The sequence below is a fragment of the Elephas maximus genome, chromosome 23 (assembly GCF_024166365.1).
Source record: "Elephas maximus indicus isolate mEleMax1 chromosome 23, mEleMax1 primary haplotype, whole genome shotgun sequence".
Taxonomy (NCBI): domain Eukaryota; kingdom Metazoa; phylum Chordata; class Mammalia; order Proboscidea; family Elephantidae; genus Elephas; species Elephas maximus.
The window spans coordinates 20,817,092-20,841,954 of record NC_064841.1 but is presented as its reverse complement, the minus strand read 5'-3'; the positions used below and the strand labels follow the sequence as shown (position 1 = coordinate 20,841,954).

General features: G+C 39.5%; 1 protein-coding gene across 3 annotated transcripts in view; it reads left to right on the top strand.

Moving 5' to 3' along the window:
* Window positions 1-24,653, top strand: part of KCNMB2 (potassium calcium-activated channel subfamily M regulatory beta subunit 2) — a 526,027-nt gene extending 501,374 nt beyond the window's left edge. For all 3 annotated transcript variants that reach the window (XM_049867403.1, XM_049867404.1, XM_049867406.1), the window contains 3 exons: window positions 3,516-3,686; window positions 6,557-6,752; window positions 23,562-24,653. In XM_049867403.1, coding sequence (XP_049723360.1) covers window positions 3,516-3,686; window positions 6,557-6,752; window positions 23,562-23,846 — 652 coding nt within the window. In that variant the 3' untranslated portion in view covers window positions 23,847-24,653. The remainder of the gene's footprint in view (window positions 1-3,515; window positions 3,687-6,556; window positions 6,753-23,561) is intronic.
* Window positions 24,654-24,863: the final 210 nt, after the last annotated feature.

Below are 24,863 nucleotides of genomic sequence, written 5' to 3'. Positions count from 1 at the left end.
AGGCATTCCTCCAGGAAGACTTCTCTAACCTCAATTCTCGCTCCCTGCCCTGCTCCCTTTAAGCTGGGGAAATTTTCCCTCCTTTGTGCTCTCATAAACACTGCAGCAGTTCTGTCATTAAATTTACTACCCCGTATTGACATTTATTTTTATGCCTGTCTTTCTATTGACAGAAGCCATATCCCGAGTGACTAGAGGTCACCAGCACTCAAGTTTGTGGACCTAAACTGAACTCTCTGCTCTTCCAAATTGTTCATTTACTCCTTTATTTATCCATTCATTCAATAATCACTTACTGATGACTTCCCTGAGTATTTTCCACCCCATTCAACCCACTTTTATTTTGCTGGGTAATATCCTGTGTAGAAGCCAATCATTTTCCCCCTTCTCTACACATTCTAGAGCCTATGAAGAACATTTATTAACCATTTTCAAATTGTGATTTGTTTTGAAATTACATATTTGAATCATTTTTATATGCTCTCTGTTCTGGTGACATAACCGACTGATTACACTGCATCTCTTTTATGGGTAAAGACTGACATAAGTGATGCAGTGTGATAGCCTAATATTCCAGAACTGTGAAGCTATTGCTCCCTTCTTGCTGGCTTGCAAATGCAGAAGATGCAAAACTCAATGGCAGCCATCAGAGTTAAATACATTTTGATAAATAATAATATTAAAGTCACATCAGATTATGATTTTACAGCAGGTCTTTGAAGCCACTCAGACTCAGCCTGTCTCTTCCTGCTTCAGCAGTCTTCCTGCCCACTGGCTTTAGCTGCTAACGGGCACTGATTCTTTTTGTTCAAGTTCATAAAGGGTCAAGTTTAAAGAGCTTTGATGTGAATCCTGTAATTTCCAAAGGAAATCTCAGAAAAAAAACAGGAAAACTTGGAGGGTGATTTGTTGTCAGCCTGTGGAAGTAAAAAAGCAGGCCAGGCCAGCTAGTCCAGGGGCATTGGGGTTGGAAACTGAAGAATAATGAAAGATATGAGCTCTCAGAGATCCTAAAAATGAATATAAAGACAGCCAAGAGTGAGCAGAGAGCCACAGGACTTAGGAGAGTGGTGGGGAAAGCTAGGAAGGGTGACCATGAAAAAAAGGAGGAACAAAGGTCTCTACTTAGCAATGACTAGCCTATTGCAATAGGTCCACTCCCCAAGGGAAGGGTAAGATTTGTATAAACTACCCTAAGAAGAGAACTATAATAAACTAATCCATTAATTTTTGCGTTTTTATAACTAGATGAATAAATGTTCTATCCTAAGGAGGCTTGGTGGCACAATGGTTAAGCACTTGGCTGCTAACCAAAAGGTCTGTGGTTCAAACCCACCAGTTGCTCCTCAGGAGAAAACACCTAGTAATCTGCTCCCATAAAGATGTCAGCCTAGGAAACCCTATGGGGCAGTTCTACTCTGTCCTATAAGGTCTCTATGAGTCAGAATCGATCGACTCAAAGGCACACAGCAACAACAATAACAACAACCCCAAGACATTTTGGATATATATTTAGTATGTACATGCTCTCACACATATCTACAGGAACTCAAAATATTTAACCACCAATCAGAAGGGATGTCAGCCATAAACACAATAAGGTCATCCTGGCATGCATAGTTGAATATAACCCCTGAACATACATACAACTGTACAAACAACAGGCACTTCTTCTCTCTCCATCTAAGTTCCACGTGGGATTCTACTCTGGTTTCTTCCCCTTAGTAAAGTAGCATTATCCTAGGACAATTCCAACAGCCTTTTAAGGCTATTGTCGAACAAACAGGGGTGACCAGTGATAAAAATTTAGAAGAGAAATCTGAACTTATTCTTACGCACATTGGCTTTTGCCTAGAGCTTAAACATCTTAAGTTTCTCTGTTTTCAGCATTCTAATTGTCCTTCTCTCTGTTCCCAGGCCCTAACTACTAAGGAGGTCCAAAGCTCCCTTCTCAAAATACAATCTGAGCTTCTCTGATCACGGTCACTTGCCTTGCTGAATTTCCTGAGTATTGCCTTCCTACCCACATTCCTCATACCAAGCATTCAGCACCTCAGCCATTTTCTCATTTCTCCTCTGCCTTCCTCTTTCAGATTTTGTTTCAAATCCACTTCTCCACTCCCAGGCTTCATGCACTTTGCATTCTCTTGCCGTTCAGTCATTTAGAAAACGCTTTTGGAGAATAGCAGCAATTTTAGAATGTTCTAGTGTTCACATCATTGAACTGTAATGCCCTATCCCATGTTGAAAAGAGGATACCAAAACCCATTGCCATCAAGTCTAGTCAGAGTAGAACTGCCCTGCAGAATTTTCAAGGCTGTAAATCTTTATGGAAGCAGACTGCCACATATTTCTCCCACGGAGTGCCTGGTGGATTGGAACCGTTGACTAAACCACTGCACTACCAGGACTCCTTTGAAAAGAGTATAAACCAAAAAAAAACAAACCTATTGCCATCAAGTCGATTCTGACTCATAGCGATCCTACAGAACAGAGTAGAACTGCCCTATAGGGTTTCCAAGGAGCAACTAGTGGATTCGAACTGACGACATTTCAGTTAGCAGCACAGCTCTTAACCACTTGAAAAGAGAATAAGGAACACTTATTACTCACTTATCTCATGCCAGTCATTCTCCTGGGTGACTTACATGCCATCTCATTTAATTACTACAGCGCAGTAAAACAAACATTTCCATTTTTAGGAAACTAGGGATCAGAAAGGCTAAGGAACTTGGCCGTGATCACATAGCTAATAAGCAATGAAATCAAGGTTTGAGCTCAGGAGGCAATTTGGCCATGATCATGTACTCCATCATGACGTGCTTTTTGATCCTTCAAATTTTTTTAAAAAAACTAACAAAACTATCCAAAGTTCTGGGGCCTGGCCTTGATTTGATGGATGCATATCTAAATTCATTCAAGTGTTGACACATAATAAAGGAATCTCAAGTCACCACTCTGCAACTTCACATGTTTATAAATCTCAAGCCAACAGAGCCCTAAGCAGTTCTAAGCTTGAGAAAAATATTAACCTAAATGACTCCTCTCTATTATTGCTGAGGGGAAAATTAGGTATTAAGTTGATAGATTCCTAATGTATGTTAAAAAAAAAATGTATGTTACTATTTATTTATTTATAAAAAGATCAATACTGATCAGCTGGGGATAAATGGCAAAGCTAATAAGCCCAAAGCATTCTTTTGGAGGTTGAGGAAAATTGCTTTCTTCCTTGAAAATTGGGGAAAAGAAAAAAGACAACTTAATGGTTAGACCTGAGTCCCGAACTAAAGGAGGGCTTGGTTTTGCTTAAGTTTGGTGAGTGTGTGTGTGTGTGTCTGTGTGTGTGTCTGTGTGAGGCAGTGATCATACGTGGCTCAGCAGGATCCGGTTGTGGTTTGGAAGGCTCCTCCAGACCTCTCTGCTCCTCAGAAGGCATGGGCAGGGCTAACCCACTCTCGAGGGGCATGCTGATTAACGGCGAACTCCATGTAAGACTGTATTATTTTCAACCTCAGAAATATTTACCAAAAAATCAAGGACCACGACCTCCTGGACAAAAGGAAAACAGTCACAGCACTGAAAGCAGGAGAGGACCGGGCCATTCTCCTGGGACTGGCCATGATGGTGTGCTCCATCATGATGTACTTTCTGCTGGGAATCACGGTCCTTCGCTCATACATGCAGAGGTAACGCCACAGGGTGGTTGGACACTATTGTTTGTCTCCCCTTCTCCCTCCTCTGCCATCACTTAGTCAACCTTGAGCTCCTCTTCCTCACTTTCTTTCCTAATAAGAACTTAGGACAGTGCCTGGAACACAATAATTTTTCAATATTGTTACCTACTTTTACTAAGGATAAAAATAGCTCGATGTATAAACTGCCTACTATGTGACAGGAACTTCTTAACATTTCTTTCTTACGACTACTCTATAAAAGTACTAATATACTCATTATGAACATGTCAAAGCTGAGGCTCAGGAGAGTTAAATAATTTTCCCATGTCACACAGCTCTAGAATGTGCCAGAGCTAAAATTCAAGTCCACGATCAACTAAATTCCAATGCCCTTATTCTTGCCATTTCACGTGTTCTGTCCGTCCTCCGCCATCATTCCTTTTCCACCACATCCACATGGCCACCACCCTACACATCAGTGGTTCTCAACAGCACATTAGAACGTCCTAAGGACATAAAAAAACGCTGATGCCCAGGCCCTACCATCACCCTAGAAGGGTGGTTCAAATGGTTAACACACCTGACTGCTAACCAAAAGGTTAGAAGTTCAAGTGTACCCAGAGGCACCTCAGAAGAAAAGTCTGATGACCTACTTTCAAAACATCAGGCACTGAAAACCCTAGGAAGCACAGTTCTACTGTGACACACACATCGGGTCACACGAGTTAGAATCAACCCAACTGGCAAATGGTTACACCTGGGCAGGACACACTCACCAGTAGCTTTTAAAGTTCCCCAGGCGATTCTAATGTGTTACCAAGGCTGAGAAACACTGCTATGTGTCAGCATAGAAGAACAGATTTTGAACCCTTTTCATTTAATGTTAGCTGACTGTTGTCCATAAAGTAGACACAGCAAGCACAGGAGAGCCTAGCACTGGTGTAACTAAAGGGAAAATGTCTCACAGTGGTTCAGCTGCTTAAAGCAACAAGATGCTTCCAAATGAAAACTTGAGGTTTCAATTTGAAAGGAAATCAAACTAGTCTGTGGCATTCATTTCTCCATGTAAATTAATACTTTCATTTTAGAAGCAAATCTAGCTGAAATACAGTAATTTGCTAAAATTAAGGCATCATTTTTCACATTTGTGGCTGCTCTGCTCTGTTTCTCTGATGGCCCTCAGCTGTGCTTGTTCTCAGGCAAAGCATCGATGCCTCAGGCCCTAAGTGTTCCCTGATTCCGAATCCACTTCCAGGTCCTCACATTTGCTTAGAACCTCATAGTATAAGCAAAATCTTACCCTCCCTGTCCTAGGAGGATAGAATTTGCCACACCACAGGGGGTCAGGTCCCTCCAACATCCCCCATGCAGGAGGGGGCCTCGTCAACGCATGTCCAGCAGAAGGAAGCAATCTACCTCTGCAAAGAAAACATGTTTTCCAATCACTATGGTAACCAGCTTATACCCAGAAGCAAAATAGTGATTGCTGGTGTCCCTTCCTAATTACAAATGTTACCCTTGATCATAAAATCTTAAGTATTTTAGAATGAAAAGCTGCCTAGTGGGCAGCTGGAGATTTTTTTATACCTTTCTAGCTGAGAGGAAACCCCGGTGGCATAGTGGTTAAGTGCTATGGCTGCTAACCAAAATGTCAGTGGTTCAAATCTACCAGCTGCCGTCTGGAAATTCTATGGGGCAGTTCTACTCTGTCTTATAGGGTCGCTGTGAGTCGGAATCAACTCGATGGCAGCGGGTTTGGTTTGGTTTTGGTTTAGTTGAGAGATCTCAGGGCATTGATATTAACCATTACTCTTCATAGAAGTGTTTCTTTTCCATTGTGCTCAGAGGGAGGCAGCACAGAACATTGGAATGAGCCTGGCCTTTGAGAAACACAAGACTGTGTGGAATCGCAATTTCCATCACTTACTAGCTGTGTGTCCTTGGGTATATTACTTGATTTCTCTGAACTTCAGTTCCCATACCTGTTGCTATCATCTAAAAAAGAAAATAATACCCTACTTATAGGGTTGTTGGAGCCCTGGTGCCACAGTGGTTAAGAGCTCGACTGCTAACCAAAAGGTCAGCAGTTCGAATCCACCACCCACTCCTTGGAAATTCTTTCAGGCAGTTCTACTGCGTCCTATAGGGTCACTATGAGTTAGAATCGACTTGATGCCAATAGGTTTAGTTTTGGTTTTATAGGGTTGTTGGAAGGTATTGTACGTAAAACACCAGAGTGAAGAGGTATCCAGCAGGTAATTGCTCTTGGTATAACCAAGGGGTTGAGTTATTTTTATTTTCCTCCCTTATTAGAAAGATCTTGAGGAAATATACCTCTTTCCATCTCTCAAGTTGAACCTCAAACCCTTCCATCCCTTTGCCATCTTCCCTTCCTGTCTCCCTTTCACCTTCACTGCCTACAAACTGGGCTGGGGTGGGGGCTGGGATAAGGGGAGTACAAAGCAGAACGTTGCAGAGATGAAGACTGAGGCACAGTACGGAGTTGCTTCCAGTATAGAAATACAGGATGAGTCAAGGTCATGGTTTTAAAAATTACCTTACGTTTTCCAATGAACTCAATAAGGGGGAAAAAAGTATCTAAATTAAACCAGGCATTGGAGAATATTACAGTATAGCCAATGGAAGCCCCTGAAAAAGTTCTCAGGTGCCAGGCAAAGTTTGTCTGCGTCTATTCTGTAGTTTGCCTGAAGCTGCTCTAAAAAGGCAAAAACTATACACAGAGCCAAATAGCTATGAATTGTGTTAGAGATTTGGAAAAGACTCCTCAAGGAAAGAAGCTGAAAAATCAACCTCTCTGACTACACCTTCCTTGCCGTTACCTTACGGGGCCTGTGTTTCCTCTCCCACCCCTCTTTCTGTAGTGTGTGGACCGAAGAGTCTCAGTGCACCTTGCTGAATGCATCCATCACGGAAACGTTTAATTGCTCCTTCAGCTGTGGTCCAGACTGCTGGAAACTCTCTCAGTACCCCTGCCTCCAGGTATATGTGAACCTGACTTCTTCTGGGGAAAAGTTCCTTCTCTACCACACCGAAGAGACAATGAAAATCAATCAGAAGGTAGGAACTTGGCCCACGCTGCATTTTGCTCACCACGCAGAGCTCCCAGCCCTGACTCATCTCTCTCTTAAGTCCCCTTTGCCACCATGTCAATGAGAGATACCACCAGGAAGCAGTCTCTGCCTCACCCATTCACAGAACTAGCTATTTGATTCTTGCCTGGAAGACATTTATTTTCTGTGCAAGCTGTGAACAAAACATTCCCCCATTTTGTGATAGTGCAGGTTTAGCCTTTATTTCCATTTAGAAGGATAATATTCTATCCGTGCTTATACACACATAAACTGAGTCTTTCAAAACAAATGCACACTCAGTCTGAGTTGCACAAGCCAAAAGCCAGCAACCTCCCTGGAAACCAGGTGTGCGTTACATACCTGAGAGCCATGGTGAAAAACAGTATTTTCCTTTTCACTGGCTCAGTCACTTAGTTCTGTGACCTTGATGAGGAAGCTTAACCTCTCTGAGCTTCAGCTCCTTTTTCTGATAAAAGGACATAGCAATAGCTTTCTTACAAGGTCACGGTGAGGATTAGAGTATGTGGAGTGCTGAGCCTAGTGCTTTTACCCAAAAATTCATTTATATTCAGATTATATAGAGTCCCTCACCCCTTCCACATCCATCTCCCTCCCTGTGTTAAAAAATTGACTATAATATAAGCTGTTCCTTGGGGAGTTTTAAGATGGCAATAGACAATAGAATGCTGAGAAGAAAGATGCTCCTAGAAGAAATAGAGTGGAATGAATGGCCACTCAAAGGCGTCTGTAGCTTTCTAATCTTAGATAAGAACCCCCTTGTAAGTTTTCTTCTGTCTCCCACTATTTTTATATGCCTGTGCGGGTGTGCCTTTATATATGTCATGCCCATAAAAAACCCGTTGCTATCGAGTTGATTCCAACTCATAGCGACCCTGTAAGACGGGGTAGAACTGCTGCATGGGATTTCCAAGGAGTGGCTGGTGGATTCGAACTGCTGACCTTTTGTTTAGCAGTCGAATTTTTAACCACTGCAACACCTTGAATTTTCCACGCCTGATATATTGAAGTCCACATGGTGGATGCTCAACAACTATGTACTGTATTAGACTTGTACATAAAATGTGCATATATAAGGCCTGGGGTGACTAGTAACGTGCCAACAGAACCAACTTGCTATTATTAATTTTAAGTTAAATGTACTGAGTTTGGATTTATGGTAGCAATATAGATGGCCAGAGTACTCTCACATGCCAAAACAACCTGATGCCACCCTCCAATAGGACAAATGGCTCTTATTACCAGGCTACAACCCTCATGAACTCTAATCCTTCTAGTAAAAACTTTCCATTGCAATTGTCAGCATTTAAATAATATAGCTTATATTTATTTGAAAAATACAGTATCTTAGACAGAAGTTTGATACGAGAACACAGGGAGTGAGTCGGCTTTGTTTCTGTATGGACACAAGGTAAGGAAATCCACCCTGTGTTTTGTTGCAATAACTTAAAAAGAATTCTTGCAAATATCTCTGAGGATTCAACATAATGAATATTTCAGAGAATGTTGTTTAAAAATGTCTGCTTGATTTTCTTTCATCTGTGGTAGCCACAAACAATTCCAGCCCTAACTTTGTTCTGCAAATACATAAAGCCTCGCTCTCTCACAAAACACTTGTTTTTCAAGATCTTCCCTCAAGTCAGATTTTTAAATCAAAGCTGACCTGTAATGACAAATGCCTATAAAACTCTCAAGCATCCATGGAATTGGAAATTGGCCGAAGTCAAATAGGCATCGGGAAGTGGGACATATTTCCATTTCCTAGTTGTGACATTTTATCACTGCAGCCCTGGGAATGCATTATTTAGGCTATACACAGGGACTGAAGCTACCATAGAAAGTTCCAGTTATATTTTAGGACCAGTATTTTTTTTTTATCTTATCTGCTCTTAACATCATACTAAGTCATTGCTTTATTTGTCCTACTACTTTGTTTTTAATTATGAAATATAGAGTGCATAGAGAAACATGTGGGAAATGAGAAAGTACAGCTTAAACGTTTATCACAGAGAGATCTCTCATGTAACCACCACGAGGGTAAAATGCCACCTTCCAATAACTACAGGCTCTGTCCTCTCCCAAATGTAACAACCAACCTGACTGTTATAGCAATTACTTTATTTTTCTTTATATTTTTATCACCTATGCATGTATCCTTAAACACTATATTTTACTTTACCTGGTTCTTAAACATTAAATAAACTGAATCATACAGAATATTTTCTTTTGCATCTGACTTCTTTCATACAGCATTTTGTCTGATAGATCATCCATTTCATTGTAGTCTATTCATTTTCATTATTGCATCCTATTCCTTTGTGTGAATGTGCCATTTTATTTATTCATTCTACTTTTGATGGGCAATTCGAGTTGTCTACAGTTTGGGGCTATCGTAAATAGTTCTTCCATGAATATTCTTGTACATGTCTAGCACACACGTTTCTGTTGGATATAAACTTGAAAATGGAATATTTCAATCAAAGAGTGCACATATCTTAAAGTTTATTAGATAATGCCAAATTATTGTCCAAAATGCCTGCACAATTTACACTCCCACCAACCCTTGTGGGTATGGGACATTCTTACTGCTCCATATCCTTGCCAACACTTGGTATCATCTGTAATTTTAATTTTAGCTAATGTGTTGATATTTCCTGTGGTTTTGATGACTAATGTTGTCAAATGTCTTTTCGTATATTTACTGGCCATTTGGAGATCCCCTTTTTTACAATGTCTTTTCAAGTCCCTTGCCCATTTTTCTATTGGATTGTTTCTTATTTGTACTCATTGTAGGAATTCTTTATATCTACAATCCTCTGTTGGCTATATGTGTTGCAAATATCTTCATACATTAGGTGGCCTTTTCACTATCTTAATGATGTCTTTCAATAAAAGAAGCTTCTAATTTCAGTGTAGCACAATTTTATCCTTTTCGCTTTTTTGTTCAGTGCTTTTGTTGTTCTATTTAAAAAGTCTTTACCTACCCTGAGGTCATGAAGTCATTCTCCTAAATTACCTTCTAGAAGCTTTATTGCATTTCCTTTTACATTTGTAATACATCTGCCTGGCATTATTATGTAGGAGGCAAGTTTGTGGGTGAGAGTCTCATTTTGTTAGTTTTGTTTGCTTGTTTGTTTGCTTGTTTGCCATATGGGCAGCCATTTGTCCCAGTCCATTTTTGAAAATGTCACCTTTTCTTCCCTGAATTGTTTTTATAATGCCTTTCCCCACCTCTTTTTTCCTGGGAGTGATCTATTCTGTTACGATTCTTTCAGAGTTTAACCTAGAGATTACAACTTGCAGCCGTGACTAATTAAGAACATTAAAACATTTTAACTCCACTTATTCTCTTCCCAAAGTACATATTATTATTTTTATTCTACATATACTTTAAACTCATGTAGAAATTATTACTGTTGTTTTATATGGTAAATATTAATTTAGATATATTCTATGTTTTTTATTCTCATTGTTCTTCATTTCTTCCCTTATCTCTGATTTCTTTTATCTGGAATCATTTTTCTTCAGCTTGAAAAACATGCCTTAATTAGTATTTATTTTAGTGTAATGTCTGATCTAAAGAATTCTGTTTTCATTTGCCTGAAAATATTTTTATTTCATACACATTCACTGAGTATAAAATTCCAAGTTGTCAGTTATTTTGTTTCTATACATTGAAGACATTCCATTGTCTTCTGGTGATCATAGTTACTGTTCAGAAATCAACTCTTAGTCTAATTGCTGCTTTTTTGGCCTATTCTAAAGACTATTTTGTTTAATTTTCTACAGTTTAACTATTATGTGTCAAGATGTTCATTTAAGTTTTTTTAGCTGGTTTAATATTCCCAGGGCTTCTTTACTCTGTATGTGTCAAGATGTTCATTTAAGTTTTTTTAGCTGGTTTAATATTCCCAGGGCTTCTTTACTCTGTATGTGTCAAGATGTTCATTTAAGTTTTTTTAGCTGGTTTAATATTCCCAGGGCTTCTTTACTCTGTTCTTTGTCAATATTAGAATGTTTCATTTGTTACCACATCAAATATTACTTCAGCTCTCATGCTATCTAGGACTCCAATTTGCCATATATATAGGATATAGGCTCCCTCATTGTATCCCCTATGTGTCTTACACCCTCTTTTGTATTTTTTCTCCTTTTACTTCTTTTTGTTTCATTCTGGGTATTAACCTACTTCTAATTCAGTGATTCTTTCCTCAGATTTGAAAAATCCACTGTTAAACCCAACCATTGAGTTCTTACTTTCTTGTATTTTATTTTTCAATTCTAGAATATCCACTTGGGTCTTGTTTTACCATTTCCAGTTTTCTGCAGTATTCTAATCCTTATCTTTTAAATTCTTAAACATGAAAAGTAATAGTTGTCTTAAAGTCTATTTTGATGAGTTCAATGCCTAAAGCGCTTGTATGCTTGGTTTACTTTTTTTTTCTCTCTCTCTCTTTTTTGTTTTCATGTTTTCATGCATGGTTATTTTTCATTAGGTTTCAGATATCATATTTGCAAAATTATTGATAGAAATATTTTTAACCTAGGATGATGCTATCTTTCCCAAAAATTATTTCCAGTTGCTTCTGCCAGGGCCCTGGAGGCAAAAATACTTAAGGATCACCTCATCCCAACTTCAGAAACTGAGATATTCAAATCTGAACTGCAGTCCTTGTATGGGCCTATCTACTTCAGATTCACCACTACACCTAAAATGCACCCTGTCAGAATTCCAACCCAAAGTGAAGATGACACTCATTGGGATGCCCACTTAATAGGTCCTTAATGATAATTCCTGCCCCCAGCACTACAAGGCTGTAAAAAATGCTACTCAGACATCCAGTCTCTCAGCCCCCTTACAGAATCACAAAAGTCCCCAGGAGAAAGTTAACAGCAAACACTGAGCTCACTTTTACTGGCCCTGTGGTTCTTCACCCTCTGGATAACTATCTTCTACCTTTAAGCAGAAGTAAATATACTGAAAATACAGTTATTTCCATGTCAGAAGAAGGTCAATAAACCATGAACTTCATGTAAATGAGGAGTACTCAGGATATTCCTGGCCCAAAAAGAAAAAAAAATAGATAGAGATATGTATGTGGGTGTGTGTATATATATATATATCAATGTCTATATATATATATATATATATATATATATATATATCAATGTCAATCTACTCCTGCAGTTACTTTCCCCTTAGCTCCCCAAAACAACAGTCTCACCCACAGTTTCCAAGAAATGGACATAGTTTTATTAAGATACATAAGGCACTGCAAATGGCATTTGATCTGAAACAAAAGGATATTAATCAAGCTGTCTATGTCTTTATAGAAAGACATCCAAATGGATCTATTTTTAAATTTCATACTCTCCCATATATTTTTTTATTTAAACCAAGTGCCAGCCTCTTGTCAACATTATAACTGCATGCAGCTGCGTAAGCTGATAAGCTGGCATGTTCTCCTGGAAAAATTGGCCAGTTAATGGTCTCTGGGAGTTGCATGTAGGCTCCAGAGCCCCTGCCTCCCTTTGCCACAAGGCTGTCACCGGAATCATAAACAGTGGCTGAGTGTTAACTCACTATGGTTGTTGCTTGAGAATTCTTCAGTGCTGATCTCCCTCTGGAGTTTAACGCATCTTTCACCCACCAGGGATTTGAGAGAGTATTTAAAATGCAGTTTGGTTTAAAACAAGAAACTATACCCATTTCTTGGTAATCATGAGAAAGACAGCTATTTTTTTCATGGAAAATAAGTTCTACAAATTATTTACAACTCCAGACTCTTAGCATCATCCCTCATTTTGTCAACCACTCCAAGGCATTCTGGGTTCCCTAAATCCAGGGAATACAGATATTTAGGCCAGTTTCTCAACCTTAGCACTACTGACATTTGGGGTGGAATAATTCTTTGCTGGTGGTGGTGGGAGCTGTAGGTGTGCATTGTAGGATAATCAGTAGCACCCCTGGCCTCTACCCACTAGATGCTGTCACACAACTCCCTCCATTTGTGACAATTAAAAAAAAGCAGGCAAAGGCCAAACCACTGTTCTAGATTTTATTTAGTGTTGAGCTTGAATGCTATGAGAACTCAGAATTTTAAGCAAAGCGTTTAAGCATTGAGCTCCACTGCATAGCTTTGTTAGGGTAAACAAAAGAAGGAAGAAAATAAAGTGAAGTTGAGACTCTAAATGAAAAATAAAAGGGACCCAACATCTACTGAGTGCCTACTATTACATATTATGTCTAAAAATATCCTAAGAATTTAAGAAAAATCACCTCACTTAATTCTGACTAAAATCTTACTCCAAAATAATAACACCCAAAATTTTATTAAGAAATTACAATGTGCCATACAGTAAGTCTCAGTTACCTAGTGCTGCCATAACAAAAAAGACCATAAGTGGGTGGCTTTAAAGAACAAAAATTTATTTTCTCATAGCTCAGGAGGCTGTAAGTCCAAATTCAGGGTGTGGCTCTAGGAAGAGGTCTATCTTTGTCAGTAACCCCCGGAATTCCTTGGTGTTCCTTGGTGTCTGTCTTCCCCCTGTGTGTGTTTCTGTGTCTATTCTGGTCTTTTTATAACTCAGAAGTGATTAGGTTTAGGAACCACCCTACTCTTGTATGACCTCATTAACATAACAAGAGAAACCTCTATTTTCAAACAGAATTACATCCACAGGTATAAGGGCTGGAAATTCTACAAATATTTTATGGGGAACACAATTCAATCCATAACACTAAACATTTTACTTGAACTAACTTATTTAATTACAGCTATTACTCCCACTTTATAATAATGAAGTCGAACTCAGAGAGTGAAATAACTTTCCCAATGTCACACATTAACTAATTTAGGTTGAAATTAAAATCTAAGACTATTTACCTCATCATGCTGTCTCTTAAAGAGAAAAACATTGAAGCATCTTCGGGGAAGAGTAAATTTAAGTATTTGGAAAAATCAAAATTCTATGAAATATTTATCTTCGGATGGCATATTTTAGTGAACAGGTGAGAATCCACATCATTCCATCACATTTCAAGAGGTGCTTCCCAACCCAAACCAAACCCCACTGTTATAGAGTAGATTCTGACTTATAGCGGCCCTAATAGGACACAGTAGAACTGCCTCATAGGGTTCCCAAGGCTGCAAATCTTTATGAAAGCAGGCTACCACATCTTTCTCCCACAGAGTGGTTGGTGGGTTTGAACCACCAACCTTTAGGTTAGCAGCCAAGCACTTTAACCACTGTGCCACCAGGGGCCCTCAAAGACCTATGAACAAGGAATAGAATTATTTGTGATGCATAAGGATATTCAGCACCAGTTTACACAGAGTGGATATTAAACAGAGAAAAGTGTACCCTGAAAGGGGTAAGAGAGGAAAAAAGGATATTCCCTGATATATGACATCCCCATACATAGCACCTTAAATTTGGGGATATTGATCAGACACTTGCTGAAACTGTCTATGGACCATAGTTCAGAATTGCTTTTGTGATAGAGTTCAGTCACTCCTCACCAAAACTGAATTCTGGGACAGCTGAGAACCCCTCTGTGCAAAATTAAAGGAAGAATGTGCCAGAAAGAAGCCTGCACTGAGCATCAAGAAGAAACGCAGAGAAGCAGAGCCAAGATGGCGGAATAGACAGACGCTTCCGTCAAGCCCTCTTAACAACAAAGACCCCAAAAAACAAGTGAGACGAGTATATTTGTGACAAGCTGGGAGCCCTGAGCATCAAAGGCAAGCTTAGACAATGAACCGAGGGGCAGGGGAAGGAAGAGACCGTTCAGAAGTGGAGAGGAGTTACCAGACCTGAATCTCGGGGAGCCCTCAGGCACCATTCCCGGAGTGCCTGCGGTGGCGGCCTGGTCCTAGCGTTGGGCAGCAGTTTCCTCAGGGAGAAGCAGCAGCCACACAGCCCACTCACACCTACGGAACCTGAGGAGAATTGCGCTCTCGGCAAAAGCTAAGGACGTGCGTATCTTTTACCGCACCCCTCCCCCCCCAAGCCAGCTTCAGCGGCTGAATCCCTAGGCCTGAGAGAGACCCTGGTGAGCACCTGGAGCCGTCCTGCCCGCCTTGGGGAAGGAAAAAATCTGCAACTGGGGGGAAAGATAATTTGCTAGCTCCATTAACTGGGGGAGCTCAGGACAGAAATGGCTCCTATCCAGGCATAGACCGTCCATGGACCTTGAGCACCTTTCCCTTCTGCATGGACTTGTGGGAGCTTATTTCAGGAGAATAGGCCCTTGTTGGCAAACTCCAACCATTTCAGCTGTGCAGTGCAGAGGTGGGTGTTTGACATTTGACTTTGCTTTGCCTATTAAACAAGGTCCTCACCTACTCACGACAGGGACCTAAGGACTGGTGGTTCCACTTGGGTCGCCCAGCCACCTGTGACAGGGGTCCAGGGGAAACTGGTACCTCCCAGTCCTTACAACAAAAACTTTGAGTGCCCATGGTCCCTCTGCAGAGTCCACCCACCAGCACGCTCTAGGGAACAGAGATACGTTTTCCTCAGAGACACTTGGGGGTCGGTTCTCAGCCCCCTGCCTTTTTCAGAGCGTGACCCACTGCTGCAATCAGATACCGGTATATACGCCAATCACCCCTGCCCCTCTAAGACTGTAGGGGAGAGCCTGTACCACACACTTGATATGAGCTACCTGGAAACAGCTGAATTCATACAAGAAAACTCAATGGACTCCTAGACTGATATACCTGATAACAGTTCTAGCCAGCTGGGGACGGGACACCAGAGCTCCAGAGGAGAAAATAATCAAGCTAGCTCACTCAAGCAACCCATAGGGGTATACCAAAACAAAACAAAGCAAGCAGCTACGACACAGTAAGCAAGCATAAACTAATACAATAACTTATAGATGGCTCGGAGGCAACAGTCAATATCAAGTCACATGAAGAAACAGGCCATGATCACCTCAACAGGCTCTCAAAACAAAGAATCCAGGGATCTTTTAGATGAAAGTACATTCCTGGAATTATCAGATGTAGAATACAAAAGTTTAATATACAGAACCTTTCAAGACATCAGGAAGGAAATGAGGCAATACGCAGAACAAGCCAAGGAACACATAGATAAAGCAACTGAAGAAATCAGAAAGATTATTCAGGAACATAATGAAAAGTTTAATAAGCTGGAAAAATCCATAGACAGAGAGCAATCAGAAATTCAGAAGATTAACAATAAAATTACAGAATTAGATAACTCAGTAGAAAGTCAGAGGAGCAGAATTGAGCAAGTAGAAGCTAGAATTTCTGAACTCGAAGATAAATCACTTGGCACTAATATATTTGAAGAAAAATCAGATAAAAGAAATTTTAAAAAATGAAGAAACCTTAAGAATCATGTGGAACCCTATCAAGAGAAATAACCTACGAATGATTGGAGTAACAGAACAGGGAGAGATAACAGAAAATACAGAGAAAGTTGTTGAGGATTTGTTGGCAGAAAATTTCCCTGATATTGTGAAAGATGAGAAGATATCTATCCAAGATGCTCATTGAACTCCACATAAGGTAGATCTTAAAAAAAAGTCACCAAGACATAATCAAGCTTGCCAAAACCAAAGATAAAGAGACAATTACAAGAGCAGCGAGGAATAAAAGAAAAGTCACCTACAAGGGAGAGCCACTAAGAATAAGCTCGGACTACTCGGCAGAAACCATGAAGGCAAGAAGGCAATGGGATGACATATTTAAAAAACTGAAGGAAAAAGGTCACCTGCCAAGAATCATATATCCATCAAAAATGTCTCTTAAATATGAAGGTGAAATTAAGACATTTCCAGATAAACACAAGTTGAGGGAATTCTTAAAAAACCAAACCAAAACTACAAGAAATACTAAAGGGAGTTCTTTGGTTAGAAAATCAATAATATCAGGTATCGACCCAAGACTAGAACACTGGGCAGAGCAACCAGAAGTCAACCCAGACAGGGAAATCCAAAAATGAGATGGAGAAACAAATCACCAATTTCATATGGAAGGGAAAGAGGCCCTGGATAAATAAGGCATTACTGAAAAAGAAGAACAAAGTGCGAGGCCTTACTTTACCTGATTTTAGAATCTGTTATACTGCCACAGTAGTCAAAACAGCCTGGTACTGGTACAACAGCAGATACATGGACCAATGGAACAGAATTGAGAATCCAGACATAAATCCATCGACATATGAGCAGTTGATATTTGACGAAGGCCCTAAAACAGTTAAATGGGGAGAAGACAGTCTTTTTAACAAATGGTGCTGGCATAACTGGATATCCATCTGCAAAAAAATGAAACAAGACCCATACCTCACTCCATACACAAAAACGAGCTCAAAATGGATCAGAGACCTAAATATAAAATCTAAAACAATAAAGATCATGGAAGAAAAAATAGGGACAACATTAGGAGACCTAATACATGGCATAAATAGTATAGAAAACATTGTGAAGAACGTAGAAGAAAAACTAGATAACTTGGAGCTCCTAAAACTCAAACACTTATGTTCATCCAAAGACTTCACCAAAAGAGTAAAAAGACTACCTACAGACTGGGAAAAAGTTTTTAGCTATGACATTTCTGATCAGCGCCTAATCTCTAAAATCTACATGATACTGCAAAAATTCAACTGCAAAAAGACAAATAACCCAATTAAAAAATGGGCAAAAGATATGAATAGACACTTCACTAAAGAAGACATTCAGGTAGCTACCAGATATATGAGGAAATGTTCATGATCTTTAGCCATTAGAGAAATGCAGATCAAAACTACAATGAGATTTCATCTCACTCCAACAAGGCTGGCATTAATCCAAAAAACACAAAATAATAAATGTTGGAGAGGCTGTGGAGAGATTGGAACACTTCTACACTGCTGGTGGGAATGTCAATTGGTACAACCACTTCGGAAGTCAATTTGGCGCTTCCTTAAAAAGTTAGAAATAGAACTACCATACGGTCCAGCAATCCCACTCCTTGGAATATATCCTAGAGAAATAAGAGCCTTTACACAAACAGATATATGCACACCCATGTTTATTGCAGCACTGTTTACAATAGCAAAAACATGGAAGCAACCAAGGTGCCCATCAACGGATGAATGAATAAATAAATTATGGTATATTCACACAATGGAATACTACACATCGATAAAGAACAGTGAGGAATCTGTGAAACATTTCATAACATGGAGGAACCTGGAAGGCATTATGCTGATTGAAATTAGTCAGTTGCAAAAGGACAAATATTGAATAAGAGCACTATTATAAGAACTTGAGAAATAGTTTAAACTGAGAAGAAAACATTCTTTTGTGGTTAGGAGGGGATGGGAGGGAGGGAGGGTGAGAGAGGGGTATTCACTAATTAGTTGGTAGATAAGAACTACTTTAGGTGAAGGGAAAGACAGCACACAATACAGGGGAGGTCAGCACAATTGGACTAAACCAAAAGCAAAGAAGTTTCCTGAATAAACTGAATGCTTTGAAGGCCAACGTAGCTGGGGCAGGGGTCTGGGGACCGTGGTTTCAGGGAACATCTAAGTCAATTGGCATAATAAAATCTATTAAGAACATTCTGCATCCCACTTTGAAGAGTGGCGTCTGGGGTCTTAAACACTAGCAAGCAGCCATCTAAGATGCATCAATTAGTCTCAATCCACCTGGATCAAAAGAGAATGAAGAACACCAAGGACACAAGGTGATTACGAGTCCAAGAGACAGAAAGGGCCACATAAACCAGAGACTACATCATCCTGAGACCAGAAGAACTAGATGGTGCCTGGCTACAACCAATGGCTGCCCTGACAGGGAACACAACAGAGAACCCCTGAGCGAGCAGGAGAGCAGTGACATGCAGACCCCAAATTCTCATAAGACCAGACTTAATGGTCTGAGACTGGAAAGACCCCGGTGGTCATGGCCCCCAGACCTTCTGTTGCCCCAAGACAGGAACCATTCCTGAAGCCAACTCTTCAGACATGGATTGGACTGGACAATGGGTTGGAGAGGGATGCTGGTGAGGAGTGAGCTTCTTGGATCAGGTGGACACTTGAGACTATGTTGGCATCTCTTGCCTGGAGGGTAGATGAGAGGGTGGAGGGAGTCAGAAGCTGACGAAAAGAGAGAGTGGAGGGAGAGAGCAGGCTGTCTCATTAGGGGGAGAGTAATTGGGAGTGTGTAGCAAGGCATATATGGGTTTTTGTGTGAGAGATTGACTTGATTTATAAACTTTCACTTAAAGCACAATAAAAATTATTTTAAAACAAGAAGAAACGCAGAGAGAGGGAACCCACTCTGTTCCAATTACTGAGAAAGGGCACCACAGCAAAGACTCAAGGCAAAGGGCCATTCTGGGCCAAATCACAAATATCAAAGGTCTTGGGACTCCGTGGTTTAAACTCTTCTGGGTATTGGCTGGAAACCTGGTGGCATAATGGTTAAGTGCTATAGCTGCTAACCAAAAGATCGGCAGTTCAAATGCACCAGGCGCTCACTGGAAACTCTATGGGGCAGTTCTGCTCTGCCCTATAGCTTTGCTATGAGTAGGAATCAACTCAATGGCAATGGGTTTTTGGGTTTGAGTATTGACTAACTCCAAGGCTCTACACAGTTTCTATCTCATTAGTGAATTTCTTAGATCTTTTCAACTCGTCTTTACTCCAAATCAAGCAAAAATGTCATAATAAATGTAAAAGCTATAGGCAAACACGAAAAAGGATAACCTGTCTTTGGAGGATCAAAACTGTGTGTTGATGCTAAAAGAAATCTTGGTACATAGCGGAGTATGAATACTGCTTTCCTTTCCTCTACCAAACATTTGAAACAGTCCAGCTTGGCAAAATCAAGCAGAAACTAAAGGTGGAAACTAAACAAGCCTAAACTAAATTTTGTGGGATTCGCTTTTTAAAAAGTGATGGTGAGGAGAAGAAAGTCTCAAAAGGGGAAAGAATTTAAAAAACAAGCCCATGGCTGTTGAGTCAGTTCCCATGCGTTACAGAGCAGAACTGGTGGACAGGGTTTTCTTGGCTGTAATCCTTATGGAAGATGATTGCCAGGTCTTCTTCCATGGCACCACTGGGTGGGTTTGAACCACCAACCTTTAGGTTAGCAGCCAAGCGCAAACTGTATGCACCACCCAGGGACCTTATGAACTCCCAGTTTATTTTGTCAACTCCTCTGTCCAACACTGATGCTGAAAAGAAGTCAAAATTTCAAAATAAATCTGTGGGCATAAGTAACTCACAAGTTACCAGCTAGTGATCACTAAATTCTTTGAACATAGTCTTATTCTCTAGCACAGAACATGAAGCCTGGCATGTGATTAATAAATATTTGAGGAATATTCATTAATCAAAGACTCTAGAAAAAGTCACATCTGGCTTTGGAGCCAAGAATATTTATGCCTCACTTAAGCAATTTCTGTTTTTGTTTTTACCTCATGAACATTGTGAACCGAGTTTCCACAGCTTCTGAAGTGTTCTTAGAACAATTCTCTGTGTCAAGTATAGTCTTTACTGAAAGCCTTTTTAGTCTCACTCTTGGTCCCATTTCAGTACCCTACCCTTGCTGTTGTTCTCTTTTGTTTCTCTCTAATTGATCTATCTTGTATTTTTGGGGATTTTTGACACCTCTACCTAGCACTCTACCTGGAATATTAAAGGTAACCAAAAGGTCAGCAGTTTGAATCCACCAGCTGCTCTTTAAAAACCCTATGGGGCAGTTCTACTCTGCCCTATAGGATTGCTATAAATCAGAATCAACTCGATAACAATGGAGTTTTTGTTTGTTTGGTTGGTTTTTTGTTTGTTTGTTTATGGGTTTCATAGTTGGTGCTTGACTAAGGACTATAGAAAATCATGTGGACAAATATGATATTCCAATAGGAAAATATGTTAATGTAAGTTTATTGAAGCTTTCTGCATAGTCATTATTTAGTTCTCACAAAAACTCTGCCTGGAAGGCTCTGTTAAGCCTATTATATAAATAAGAAATTGATTCTGAGGAATCAAGGAACTTGCCTATAGTAACATAGGAACCTGGATTCCTTGAATGAAAATCAGGGGCCAGTTATACTACCTCATGCATTCATTATCATAAAGCAATGATCTGGCAATAATAAAAATAAATAAATGACTTGCTTATGGTAGGATTTTCAGAGGTCAGTAACAGTCCAGCAGGAGCCATTCTGTGTGTTGAAAGGTGGCAAAGTTAGGAACGGGTAAAAACACAAGGGCAGTGTTTTTCTAGCTGTCGGCAGCCTGTTGCACCTACTTGTGCAAACCAGCCCTGAGGACCCAAGTCTGATTGTGTATGGAACATGCTTCATCCAGTGTCCAAATGAACACACTGGAGATCCTGGTGACTTTAAACTTTAATAAGCAACTCCTGTATTACAAACTTGCTGGACAGTCTGTCTCAAAGGTAATTTATATCTCATTTTTATCTGGAAGAATCTTACCCGCTGACAGAATTATTGTTTCTTCGAAAAATACATAACAATTTTCAAGAGCGTAAGAAAAGAAAAGGCTGTATTTTAACGGACTACCATTTTTATCGAGACCATTCCAAAAACTTAGTATCCTTAGCCACGGAAATTACCCTTATAAATTATCTTGGCACAAAATATCCAGAGATTGATGCATTTGTAATCTAAATTGGCTCTGTTTTAATTCAACAAGTGGCTCATCTGTAATTTTCTTAATGCTTTACTTAAAAAAAAAAAAAAACCTTTTTTTAATTGTAAACACATGATCTGGGTAGATTTGGAGAAACATAAAAATGAATCCTTTTGATCCAAAAGGAATAATCTGGCAGAAAATTTAGTAGAAATCTTGCTGCATGGCGGTCATAGGCCAATTTTCTCAGTAAGTAAGTTTTAACTCACTAGAAATCTTCTTTCCTGGACCTATTTTCAGACCCTTAATGCTGTGCTAGTACCAACTCTCCGCTCTAAAAAAAAGTGTATTTAAATCCTCAGCTGATTCAGTTTCAAGGTGTTAACCAGACTTGCTACGGGAGCATCACATTAAGCGTGGTTTACGACATGGAAATGCCAGCATGCTCCTCTTCCATTCTTAACCAACTCAGAAACTTCCTGCTGTTTATGGTCAAATAACCCAATGATTATAGTTCAGCAAAGCCAAGTGCCCATGTGCTTACTCATAAAGTCAGCAAAAAGAGTAATCCAAACATACTCTGTTAGCAAAACTCATTCCATTTTTTCAAATTTTTCTTCCTATGAAGTCTGCAGACCTAAATTGTTCTGGAATTCTAGGGTCCTACCAGAAACTCCCATCACTGCACCTCAGCCTTGCCCACAGCCCACCTCATCTGTGTCTATGCATGGAGTCACTGTGCAGTGCACAACCCTAGCGGCACCAGCCACATTGAAAAAGTCATAGATGTCAATGTTTATAATCACAATGTTGGGTAAAGGGCAGTGCAATGTGAGATTTTTTTTAATAAAATCAATTTATTATGATCATTTTCCAACAGAAAAAAAAACAGTGTTTTGAAGAGGAGGCTTTTTTTTTTTAACTTCACACAAAAATATGGATTTGCAGTGATCCTTTTAGAAGCCAATTTAATTCAGATAAATCATTCAAATTACTTTGATAGCATATATAATAATGGGCAGTGAATATTGTTTTCTATTGAAAGACACTTATTCATAGAGTTGGGGGAAAGGTAACCAAGGGACCGACACATCTCCCCAAAATGTGACTTAAGTCACTTTTCCCTAAATTTTCTAAATATTAGATTCATTATTTTATCAGCTTTGTCACTTCCATTTACAAACCAAGGAAAGAATGTTCTAGAGATTTGGTCTCCTCAAAGACTGCTTTTTAAACTAGGAAAAACATATTCTAAAATACACCCAATAATTAAATAAATTGAAACTACAAAGAAGTTCTCTAATTCCATCCGTAGTCAGAGAAGAGAAGGAGAAAGGAAGATAAGGAAGAAGGAACCAGGGAAAATATAAAGCAGGATGGAGGACAGGGAGGGAAAGGGAAGACACAAAGGGGGAAAGGGAAAAGACAGAAGTTGTAGAAAGAAAGAGAGGAGAGACGCATAGAAAATATATAACAAGAAAGATAGGAGAGGTGAAAAGATAAAGAGGAAGACGTAAGGTCTCAGATGAGTGATGGTTGAAGATTTGGTTCTGTTTTATTTTTTCTTAGCTTATGGGGAGAGTTACTGTGACAGGCTAAATGGGCATCAGCCACTCGTCATAGTGCTTCAATTATTCAATATCCCTACACTTTCCAAGATTCTTTTTCAGCAACTCAACGGAGGTATAGCTGTTTTCTTGACTACAGCAGGAAGGTGACCAAGGTACCAAAAAGATAACAGTAAGCTATTTTCCCTGAGAAAACTGATAGCTTTTGATAATACATGGACAGATGTGGACAGATAAAAGACAGAAAGGTTGACACTGATTCCATGGAAAATATGTCCAATGGGAAATAAAATTAAAACCCACCACCCTTAACTATGGCAAAAAGAATCCATGGAGAGTCAGACGATTTTAATCAATAATAAAATAATATATGAGTCAGCTATTAAGGAACATCATGGTCAGAAGCCTAAATTGTTTTAATCAATGTATGATTTCTCAGGGTTTCTGGAGGAACCTGCTTGAGTATGAAAAGAATAACCTTTATGATTCTTTCACAGATTATAAAGTTGGCTTAAATGCATCACCCCTCTAGACACACACAGACACATAGAGTATCCTCTGGTGACAGTTTATCTCATTCTCCACAGTGCTCCTATATACCTAAGTGTGGGAAAAACTTTGAAGAATCCATGTCCCTGGTGAATGTTGTCATGGAAAACTTCAGGAAATACCAACACTTCTCCTGCTATTCTGACCCTGAAGGCAACCAGAAGAGCGTCATCCTAACCAGACTCTACAGTTCCAACGTGCTGTTCCATTCACTCTTCTGGCCAACGTGTATGATGGCTGGGGGCGTGGCGATAGTCGCCATGGTGAAACTCACACAGTATCTCTCCCTGCTCTGTGAGAGGATCCAGCGGATCAATAGATAAAAGCAAAAATGGATGAGATCATTTGTATTTAAAGCTCAAATACTGTTTTCTTTCATTCTTCACCAAAGAACCTTAAGTTTGTAATGTGCAGTCTGTTCTGAGTTCCTTAATATATTCTTATATGTAGAGCAATAATGCAAACGCTGTTGTATATGCAAACATGATGTCTTTATTATCCAGGAGAAGACATAACTGTTTTGTGTTGGTTGGTTGTTTTCATAATCTTGTTTCAATGCTGGAACTAGTACTTCCTTCTCCTGTTCAGCCAAAACAGGGCTCAGTTATTCACTTGCCAAGCTCTGTGGAGGAACGTAGGCAATATTAGTGTGATAAAGTCTGTGTTCTGAGTTGTCAGATTTCTTGAGGACATTTCTGCAATATTTTTCATCATTCATTGTTTACTAAACCTGCAGCCAAAAAGATTTTTTTTCTTTCCTTACCCTAAACTGAGCCCTATAGCAAGTGAAGGGACCAGATTTCCTAACTAAAGTGTGTTAAGCATTTTCTTTGTATTTTTTATCGTATCACTGTAAAGAAGGGGGAAAATCCGGCTAGCTACTTTTCTTTGATCACTTTTTACTCATAACTTTGGATTTTTTAACTGGTTTCCAAAAAATAAACTGTTTTCATTAGCCAACTCTGTAATCTCGTCCTGTGATATAAACTGAAAATGAATAGACCCCTTTTCCATTTAAGACCCTGCTACTGTGTGAGGAGATGACATTACCTATGATCTGGCTGAATGTTGGTGGACGCTCCAGTAAAATCCAGGAAAGTCTGTTACTAAGACTTTGCGTGAAAATCCTTATTCCATTTCAAATGAACTGTTAGATGATGAAATTAAGATCCTACTTGCTGGTCAAGGCTGGACTGTTTTCAAATCTATTATGGCAAATTAACGTGTTGGAATTTTGCTCTTCGAGAATTTACCTTTAAGCTAATGAATGTGTAGTCTCTCCTTTGACTCTATAGGGATTTTAAAGCTATGCGCACAGAATATTTGTCTCTTCTACATGT